We start from the raw sequence: 11,546 nt of genomic DNA on the forward strand, positions 1-11,546 counted from the left end.
TTCCCTCTTACATTAGCGTCCATGGCCACCTCCATGGTAACACTCACCTCACAGTCATGACGCTCTCCTCTCCTCTATGGTTGTTGCATGTGAACCCATTTTCATAACAACAGATGTGTTCATAGTACTTTACCTAGTTCATAATTGCATGACCATTTGATCTGTCTAGCAACGTGGCCCCTCGATCATGACCATTAATCAAATGGCCCTTGTCCATAGTCATCCATCATGGAGATTCCCAATGTTATCTTTCCCTGGCAATATCCCTAGAATCCCTCATTAGGTGGACCATGATCAACATATATTGTAATCATCCATTAATGAATGACAATAGTTGATAATCAAAACCATTTGATAGGTAGGCCATGGTCAGTGCAGCATGTACAACCATCCACCATGGTTAAGATCCTACAAATAGCTACTTGCATGAGACATGTTACAGAATTTTCTCAATCACTCCTCCAAATGCAGTAACCATTGAAACTCTTTAATAAGATAATTACTACCTTCATGTAATATAGGTCCACCACATTGAAGTTTATCTCAGATATCTCGAGATCAACTCTAGCTTCATCACACCATTTGATTTGGGCCACTTATTTTGCTATGTATAGGATAGTTCAATTCATCATCATCCATTAAAATGGCTAACTCTATCGTGCAACCTATTGATCACCATCTTCATCTGACCTAGTAGGCTATGTTCTAGCACGTGGATTCTTACTTCAACGCTCTTTCTCATCTAGCACCTATAACACTTTTTAGTAGATAATTGGTACTTTCTATTTGTTCTTTAACAACACAGGTTATTTCACCTTTACTATGTTGTGAATATGAAAGGATACAACCCAACACAAAGATATGCTCTATATGCATTCCTTGCATCATGCCTCTGTATGTATATGAATCTGCATTAATACCTATGAACTTCAATTTTAAATTGACTATTTTGTCACATATTATTGTCTTAAAATTAAAGCTTATTTATGTATTATAATTAAGAATTTGTAGTATGTTACAACTTAAAATATAATAAGAAAGCAAGATAATAATAATAAGCTTTTTAAATATATGTTCGCCTCTCTTATATGTACGTACGTGGCAATGTTTTCTAAATATTTATATTCAATATGAATGTTCTCACTTTATTTATTTTCCTAATTATGAATTAACACATATTTATATGTATTTCAATATATATTACTTCTATTATGTATACTTATACAATTATCAACATTGTGTAAGAAGTGGGTCAAAGATCTCATTATAATACCTATGTACATCATTATCAAATAATTACATTCATAATGCATATATATATATATATATATATTCAAACATTCAATCATGTATGTCAATGAATAAATAGTTATGTATATAAATAACAGCGTGCGAACTTGGACTAAGTCTAAAAAAATAAAAGGATGGTTTTTTATATTTTACACTTTAAATCCCACCTCTAATATAGATACCTGCCGTTTTTTTATTAGGCCTATATAACGTGGGTTACAGCCAATTACATCCCATATACATGCAAATCTAGCACTCTGCCAGAGGCACACGTGCACCTCAGTCCAAATGGACGCAAGTTCCATAGATAGATACATTTAATCTGCGGAAGATTAAATGCCAGCCATCCATCCAAGGATCGGATATCATGAGTATTGTTGATCGTACTCCCTCAGACTACAAATATTTCCAACCGAGAACCGGATCTCCATTTCCCCTCTTCCGAAAAAACGGTCACACGCCACATCAGTACGTCACATCAAATGGCATTCTCGTCATTTCATAATCTTCAAAGTACCATTCCCGTAATTTCACTCCAATGGATGTGCCTACAAAACCCCTTCCCTACCATTCCCACCTTCCTCTCATCCCAATACTCTCTCTCTCTCTCTCTCTCTCTCTCTCGAATCCAATACAAAATGGCAAAATACCAACTCCTCGCCCTCTTCTCCGCCGTTCTTTTCTTCGCAGGTCTGTCCCAAGTATTCTCAGCCGTCTATTTTCAAGACCATGCCGATACCAGCACGAACACGAGCACCAACGCCACAGATTTCATCCGTACGAGCTGCAGCGCCACGCTGTACCCGGAACGCTGCTACGCCTCTCTGTCGCGCTACGCCAACGCCATCCAGCAGAGCCCGAGCCAGCTCGCTCTCGTCGCCGTCTCCGTCAGCCTCCGCAGGGCGCGCCGCACTGCCTCCTACGTCGCTTCCCTCCAGCGCGCCGCAGCCGCCGGCGATCCACCGGCCGACGCCCGCGCCCTCGCAGCGCTGCGCGACTGCAAGTCGACGTTCGGCGACGCGATCGACCTCATGCGCAGCTCGCTCGACGAGCTGCGCCAGCTCAAGACGGGCGAAACCTTCCGCTGGCAGATGGGCAACGTGGAGACGTGGATGAGCGCCGCGCTCACCAACGAGGACACGTGTACGGACGGATTCCAGGCGGTCGCGCCCGGCCCCATGAAATCTGACATCAGCGCTCGCGTGGCGAGCGCCGAGGAGGTGACGAGCAACGCGCTGGCGCTTGTCAACAGCCTCGCTTCGAAGGAAGGGAATGCCGCTGAGTCGTCTGAGGCCGTTTATTTTGAGGGTCGAGGGTTCTGATGGAATCTGGGCCGTTGGTTTGTTTGAATATGTATGATATATGATAGGGTGTGGGAGAAGAACCTTGTGCTAGTTCACCACCATTTTTATAATGATGGTCGGAGAAGAACCTTGTGCTAGTTCACCACCATTTTTATAATGATGGTCAGCCATTCTCCTTAAATCCAGACCGTCCGAATTGTGGAAAGTTTGCGACTGGATAAGACCCTGGATCGATCAATCTTAATCTTAACCGTCCAACTGATGTCCCACAAATGGATGGTTGAGATTAGATAGTGAGTGGTCCGAATTTCAATAGTCAGAAACAGATGTGTGTGATTTTCAAGTAATGCTCGATCACGGACTTTGGAAAGTTTCATAATTACAAAATAGCCACAGGTTTGATGGAATTGTATGAAATTACATTTATACCCATGGGATTATCTTCCTAAAGGTGGTCGTGTGATCGCATCCGTCTATTTTGTTGCTTTTGGTGGTAAGATTATCCCAGCGTACTTAAATGTAGATGATTGAAAATGAAAAAGAAAAAGAAGAAAAGAAAAAAGGACGGTTCTTGTTCGATTCCATAAAATAAACGGCTTGGATAATCTTTTAAGAATGGTTGGTGGATCATGCGCCATCCACAATGGGGGGTTAAAATGATTAATGGTTCTAACGTCCATCTATACAGTGGGCCCCACAACGATGTGCGCTGGTGAATATCCACGATAAGGCATTGAGTCGGGTATTTCCGGACGCGGATTTCCTGCTAAAGCCTTTGGCAGGAAGTTCCTGCGCAAGGATGCTGGGTGGGGCCCATCGACATGTTTGTAGGAAATCTACTCCGTTCATCCGTTTTTTGTACTCACTTTACAATACTAGATTAAAAATGAGGTGGATCCAAAAAGCAATTGGACCACACGAGAGGAAACAGTTGGTATTAAGTGAGATCCGTTGAAACATTCTTATGGCCATAAAAGCTTCGTTTCAGGATAATTTTCTTATATCTTCACTTCTTCCCAGTGATAATGACATTATAAACGGTTTGGATGGTAAATTAACATCAAGGTGGAGCCATGGAAGGTTTCAACGGTATGCATTTCTTTCCCCAATTATTACTCTCGTGTGGCCGACTTGAATTTTGGATCCACCTAATTTTTTATTTATTTTCCTAAAATGATGTCGCAGAACGGATGAACGGAGTAGATTTTCTATAAACATGGCGGTGGGAAAGGCTTTCGCTGGAAATCCACTTCCGGAGTAGTTCCTCAGTTGAGGACGGCTCGTACGCTCGCGGTGTATAAAACTTCCATCCACCACCAGCCTTCTCGCATTGGTGATCTAATCTGTTATTTCTGGTGGGATATCTCGTGGACTGTCCATATCCCAATATGAAAAGGAGTGGAAAGTCTCAGCCGTTATGAAATTGATTTGCAGAAGCAGGGTTATGCAGCTGTCCAGATTGCACCATTAAAGTTCACAATGACCGGACGGTCAGATAAGTCCAATTGCTTTCACATATATGACATTGAGGAGTCGGATTCGGTAGTGGCCTTTCCAGTACCGACGTCGGTGCTGGTCGTCGTTGAAAAAGAGCGCGATCTCAGCCGGAACCAGCGACGTGGGTGGTACCCTGATGGTGGCCCAGCCAATGGCTGGTGATCGGTGCTCCGTGGGCCCCACCATGATGTATGTGTTCCATCCATGCCGTCCATCTATTTTCCTAGATCATTTTAGAGTATGAAACCAAAAATTAGGTATATCCTAATCTCAAGTGGACCACATTATAGGAAAGTGTTGAATGAACATCTACCATTAAATACTTTTTGGGGGTAATAAAAGTTTTGGATCAAGATGATATTTGTTTTTTACCTTCATCTAGGTCTGTATTACCTAATCAACATATTGTATGTCAAATAAACAGTACAGTGGGCCTTAGGAGGATTTTAATGGTGGATATCCAGTCACTATTGTTTTCCTGTGGTGTGGTCCACTTGATATTTATTTCCCTCTCATTTTTTGGATCAAGCCCTAAAATGATCTGTAAAAATGGATGAACAGCATGGATGAAACACATACATCATGGTGAGGCCTACAGAGCACCGACTACCAGCCACCGAGCTAGTGACAGGGGGAGTAGCCAATCCCTTTCCAGAACGGAACCAGTTAAGTGGGTGATACCCTGGCGGTGGGCCCACCAAAATACATGCGTTGTGTGTCTATGCAGTCCTTCCATTTTTGGGAGCTCATTTAATGGCATGAGAGTCCAGAAATAAAGTAGATACAGATCTCACGTGGACCACACTACATGAAACAGTGCGGTTTGTGTGAACTCATTAATAGGTTGAATGGCAAATAAATATTATAACGGGCCTAGGAGGGTTTAATAGTGAGCAATCAATCACCGTTATTTCCTTTGGTATTATCGACCTTATATTTGTATCCGTTTTATTGTTGGGCTCATGCCATAAAATGAGCTGACACAACGGATTGAATGGGTAAATATACAATGCATATGTTATAGGTGAAAAGGGTTCAACCGCTTATGAGGTCATCTCAAACTCACGAACACGTGTTTTCCGATCCAAGGTTGAAAGGTAGAATCAGGACTGATCATGACCAATGAGCTCCTCAATAACTATCGGATTAATCTGAAGAACAGCGGGTGCCAAACTCCCGTGGGTACAATACTATATATTTCCAAGCTCCAACCAAGCCTGTCCAATCCCCGAGGAATGCCCGGATTTGTACGATCAGCCCCATTGATAGAGGGCTTGGCCTAGCTCGGCCTCGACCGTCCGTCACATGATTTTAGGGCTAACCACTTCAACACTTGTTACCACCGCAAAGTCAGCGTAACGATTGAAACACATATGCAAAGATTGTACCTGTGACCGAGAACAGTTTCTAACCCCAATAATGACCCATCTACATTGTAAATAGGGAACTCGTCTACACTAAGAGGTACGCAAAATCTTACCCAAAAACTCACATACGCTATTAGACCCAGATTCCTAGCCTGACTTTAGCTTCGAAGGGTCCCCTACTATAGTCAGGGTCTCCTTTGTCTTTTTCATGTGCAAGTATCTGAAGGTTCAATAGTTTGGTAAAAGGGTGAATCAGATTTCTGCATCAACAGCATATATCAAGGTAGGTCCCACGGTCAAGGTACCATCCACATTGCTAGGTCAGAGGTATCGACCAAGCCGCCCCAGCTCCAAAAGCTTCATGGACTCCACATGACATATGTCTTTTAACCACTCCGTCCATCCATTTTCCAGCTCGTTTTATAGCATAAGCCCAAAAATGAGGCATATCCAAATCTTAAGTGGACCATATCAAAGGAAATATTTGTGATTGAACGCCACCATTAAAAACTTTGTACACTCATTATAATGTTTTTCACCATATAATTTGTTGATAAGGTCACACACACACACTTCTGTAGCCCCAAAAAGTTTTTAATAGTAAATGTTCAATTATTAAGATTTCTCTTCATGTGGACTGCTTAAGATTTGGATCTACTCGATTTTTAGGCTCATCCCCCAAAATGAGATGGAAAAATAGATGAACTACATGGATAAAACACATACATCATAGTGGGGTCATAGAGCTTTTCTAGCACCAACGTAGGTACTCGAGGAGTCACTACAGAATTCGAGTTAGCCATTGAGGTGGTAGACCATCAATCAATGCCAACATCAACCTGACCACACATCTTTGCTGCGTAGGGTTAATTCTATCTTGATTACTAAAACAACCTTGAAAATCGATGGTGAAATTGAGAATGTTTGTGTTCAATCCTATCTCATTATTAAAAAAAAGAATGGGTGACAATGATAGCAATGCTGAGGGCATCTTTTGAGTGCCACTTAAAAGTTTAGTTCACCTTAATTATGTATTAGAAATCATATTTCTTTTAAGATAGGATTAAAAATAATCTTATTAGCTAGATTCATGATCTTTAATATATAATTATGATTAACTGAAATGAGATCAACTCACTTTTGGGCCTCTAACAAATGGGTCCCAAAATTTTCAGAGAACTAAAAGTCCTAGTTTGATGTGTTTTTGAGTCAAGAAAAGATAGCGAAGAAAACAACCATTTATTCATACATTTGGGATGAACCATATATAAATAAGATTGAAATAGCAAGCATTAATTAAAATTTTTATAACATGCACACACACACACACACACATTTACATATGAGTAATGATAAACAATAGAGGTGATCAAACGGTGGGCTAATATCATTTTTTAGCTATCTGAAGTCCTTTCTTTTAGGGCATGTTTAGTTTTTTAATTTTTAATATATATAATTTAAAGTAAATAAGCTATCATTATTTTTTTCAGGGTGTTTGCTTAATAAAGAAAAATAATACAGAAAATGAGAGTCAAATACACATGTAAAATAAATAGTAAAGGAAATTGTAAGTGATGTTATCAGGCAATTGCAAAGATAAGTAATCATTATCCTCTTCTAGCCAATTACCACCGTAATCACAAAACCAAACAAGCCCTTAAGGTAATTCTATATAAATCGATATGTTTTTGCTAAAAAATTTCACCTTCCACTTAATTCTCGTGATTGCTAGTTTCTATTTCTATTTTTAAAATTGCCTCTGAAAGTTTTTCCTCCTCTTCTTGTTTTTTAACAACTTCCAAAATATGCGGAGGCTTGAACTCCAAAAATAATATGATTTTTTCCCTTTCTAAAAACTATATAGTTTAAAATGGACTTTTGCTAACAACAGGTAGGCTCCACCATAAATTGCGAAAATCACACCGGTCCTTGTCAAGTATACCACCTATAGAAAATCTAAGTTAGATGTGTGGACCATTTGATTCAACATAATTAAATATGTGGCCATTGATGAATGAAATGGTCTCATTTGGTTTTGCTAACCACTTTATACATTAGTTATTTAGCACTCAATCTTCCTATGCTTGGTCCACATGTATAAGATCAGGTTCGTTCATCTGTTGGGTGTACCACTGGTGAGTCATGCTCAAAATTCACACTTGGGACTTTCTTGGATTTCAAATGACATTTTAAAATAAATGAATAAATATCGATGTTGATCTACAGCAAGGCTTATTGGATTTTAAGAATGTTCCAACTATAATAGGGCCCAACAGATGATCATTCTTAAACATGTGTAGCCATGTGTGGAGATACTCTTTAAAAAAATCATAATTTTTGTAAAACTTAGGTACCTATTTGGAAGCATATATTTGGAATGCATTAGTTTCAAAATAATCAAATCAAGATGTTTGGAAGCATTTGGCGGCTTATAATCCCAATGTGCTATAATAAAAAATAGGAATGCATCAAAATTATATAGGAAATTTATTGGGATTTGATTTAATTACTAAATCAACTTTAATATTTTTAATTAATGCACATATGTGATATTTGATAGAATGATTGTAATAAGCGCATTAAAATTTTGTAGTAAAAAAGATGAAATGCTTACTCTTAATTGGGCAAAGGCATAGAATCACAAAGAAGCAACTCACTAATGTTTTTTTCAACCATTAATATACATGGTTATGTTTAGGCTATTTCAATCGTTCCATTGATGTAATTTTTAGTGATGCAACCGATTATTCAATCATTTTGAGGGTATCATTGCAGTACCGCATATATAATGAATTAGTAACCTAGTGACACTTTTACTACGTTTGCAATTCTACAACATTTAAAAAGGAGGAAAAAAAAAGTATTTAATTTGTATAATAATAAAAGGGAGTGATTTCAAAATATATCAAAACTACGCATTTTGAATATCATAGAAACCAAGCTATTAAACAACTTTTGAGTTAGAAATGAACTCAAATACACATTGCAAAATGACCCCTTATGAGATGAATATTGAGCATGCGCAAGGGACCCATATAAGCAAGCCCGCTAGTGTATTTTGGCCCCTATCAAAAACATAGGATCATATGTATTTCACCCTGTAGATGTTCTGCAAGATAATCTGTTTTATAGCCATATGAGTTTAGGACATGTTTGGTGATCTAAACTATCAACCGTCAAGCTACAAAGATAAAGCTGGTTGGTTCCAAACCCTTGATCATTGAAAAATCTTAAACTTTTGGCCAGTGGCCCACAAAATAACAATTAGATTGATGGTCCATATTCAAAGATAAAAAGATTTACTTGATCCGAATGCTAAAATGTTATAATACCAAAATCTTGTTATTAGCATCACCATCGAAAGTTAGACCAAATCGTAAGTAGAAGATGGGCCCAATCATGGATATTTAGGGCCATTTGATTGATGCGATTTTTATGAGCATCACCATCCAAACCTTTCATAAAGTTACTCTTAGCCTGATTCATAATGTAACCCCACGAAAGGTTTCAACGATGAGCGTTCTCTCTCAACTGTTTCGCCTGGCATGATGCATTTGAGCTTTGGATCTACTTTATTTTTGGACTTGTGTCCCAACATGAGCTACTGATGGAATGTGGATGTCACACTGACATTGTGGTGGGCCCCACATAGATTCCACCTATAGGAACTTCCTGTTTGGGTGCTTGGGTGATTTCTCATTACCCCTTTTTAAGTTGTGGCGTCTCATCTACCGTGTAAGTGGCGTACATGTAGAGCTGTACACGAACCGAGTTAGCTCAGTTAACTAGCTCGACTCGATTTGAAAAAGCTCGATTCAACTCGGTTTGAAATTGAGTTCGAGTCGAATTGAGCTGATTTTTCTAGCTCAAAAAATTTTCTAGCAGAGTTCGAGTTTGCCCAAGCTCGAGTCAACTCGACTCGGATCGAACCTCAACTCGAATAGGCTCGATGACTTGGCTATTTTGATATTGATATTGCTCACCAAGTGTTTGATGTAATGACTTAATGAAGTGCTATTTCAAACGCATACATTCTCCGCGGGATCTGCTAATGAGGAGGAAGAAACGGATATAAAACAAATCACTACGACAAAAACTTAACATTATAAAACTGCCTTAAAATCATGATTTTGATGTTGCCAGCCCAATGTTTGGTGAAATACTTGGATACAACGGTTATTGTTTTGCCTTATGTGAAAAAATTAAAGATGTGCTCTGTGTTTGAGAAAATGTCGCATAGGCTCGAGCTCGGCTCGAACTTGCCTGAATTGATGACCGAACCGAGCGGAGCCGACCAATCAAGCTCAAGGATCAAGCCGAGCCAAGTTCGAGCTTGAGTTAATTACTGGCTGAGCCGAGCCAAGCTCGACGTGATTCTACTCACATGCATTCAGACTGTCCAAAATGTGTGCACCACCATGGACAGCTCACATCCCAAAAGCGACACCAATCGAACAACAATCCGACCGTCCAATCAATGTCTCCCGGTTGATGGTTAAATTTCCAATGCCCAGTTGTCCAAATCTAATGGTTAAGGTCATTGGATGAACGTAAATTTCAAGCCATGCTCCACTGACAATGACACCCACGTCTTGGACGGTCTACATCTCATGCAAAATGGTAGCGAACCCATAGCTTTCTACATTTCTATCTTTTCCATAATAATTGACAAGAAAAAAGAATCCAAATCCATCAGTGTCATTCATCTCACATGAACTTGTCTTGCCAAACCGCTTCTATTCCATGTGAACCGAGTGGGCCCCACTAAGATCACGACTGCTACGATGATTATTTACAACCGCACGTCTTACTCTCTCTCTCTCTCCAACAAGGAATGGAAGATGAAATCCTGACATATGATAAGATGCCGTCCTCACTAATGATGTCTTACCTAACTAATTAATATATTAATTTGGAAATGCTAATGAGGTTTTATTAATCCCTTTTTATTAATTAAGGCTGACCTTTTCTATGAGTTGTAACATGATGTTGGGGAAGTGGCCAACCACATGAAGATTTTTGTACGGCCCAAATACTTTTTAGGTGGGACCCACCCATGTGATGATCCAAGTGGTTCATTAGTGGGAAGTCTGTCGCGTATGCCCAATGATCGGATAGTACGATCCTTGCCATGTGATTGAGTGCCTATATATATATCTACACACACACACACTTTAGTGTGGATGGGACGATTAGGATAGTCTGATAGAAAGATTTATGGTTGCTGGTCAGAGTGAAAAGGGGCTCTCGCGTGCCCACGTGGCACATGAGTCAAAATCCAAGCAGTTCATGAGGTGTGTCTCATTTTTTGGTGGGCCATGACGTATGCTGAATGCAGGCAAAATGGTGGTCGTTCAATCACCACTGTTTCCTGTGGTGTGGTCCACCTGATATTTGGATCTACTTCATTTTTTGGCTCATGTCCTAAAATTAGGGGGAATAATGGATGGACGGCGTAGATATACAACACATACATCAAGGTGAGGGGCCTCATCAGCATGCTGTTAACCGGACGGCTAATCCGCACCCATTTTCTTAAACATCTATCTCATTTCTACAGCTGTGGCCCACTTGATCCGATTTATTTTTCTGGGTAGGGCGTCTATGCTATAGGCACTTCTAAATGAGTGGCTTGGATCTCACACGCGTGTCATGTTGGCATGGATGGACCGCCACATCTTGGCAAGCGTAGGCTCTTTTCAAAATGAAGCCTGCTGCTTGTCGGACTCATGCAAGTGTGTTTGCTTCGTTGATGACTCACGAGTCACACGTGCTCACATTGTGTTGATATATATTAATTTTTTAATATATTTGAAATAAAAAATATCATATATATATATATATATATATATATATATGTGGTTTGCAAAATACTTTTTCTTATGTTTTGAGAATAATCCAACATTGAAAAAAGAGAAGAAAGATTTTGAGTATATATATGATGAGTGAAGTATTATAATATTTACTCATCTAGTCCAAGAACAATAGAGCTTGCGTGTTCCAGTGCGGGCACAGGCTCGGTGCGAGAGCGTAGGCATGTGAAGCAGTGTGGCTGTAGAGGCGCTAGTGGCGATAAGAGTGCGAGTAA

General features: G+C 39.7%; 1 protein-coding gene across 1 annotated transcript; it reads left to right on the forward strand.

Moving 5' to 3' along the window:
* The first annotated feature begins 1,867 nt into the window (after positions 1-1,867).
* Positions 1,868-3,001, forward strand: LOC131227624 (21 kDa protein-like). Its single transcript, XM_058223429.1, has 2 exons — positions 1,868-2,675; positions 2,723-3,001. The coding sequence occupies exon 1, from the start codon at positions 1,929-1,931 to the stop codon at positions 2,610-2,612; it is 684 nt and encodes a 227-aa protein (XP_058079412.1). The 5' UTR covers positions 1,868-1,928; the 3' UTR covers positions 2,613-2,675; positions 2,723-3,001.
* The last annotated feature ends 8,545 nt before the right edge of the window (positions 3,002-11,546 follow it).

The sequence above is a fragment of the Magnolia sinica genome, chromosome 15 (genome assembly GCF_029962835.1).
Source record: "Magnolia sinica isolate HGM2019 chromosome 15, MsV1, whole genome shotgun sequence".
Classification (NCBI taxonomy): domain Eukaryota; kingdom Viridiplantae; phylum Streptophyta; class Magnoliopsida; order Magnoliales; family Magnoliaceae; genus Magnolia; species Magnolia sinica.

Bases quoted from the DNA above. Each gene is read 5' to 3' on its own strand.
- LOC131227624 (XM_058223429.1), top strand. From the start codon at position 1,929: ATGGCAAAATACCAACTCCTCGCCCTCTTCTCCGCCGTTCTTTTCTTC.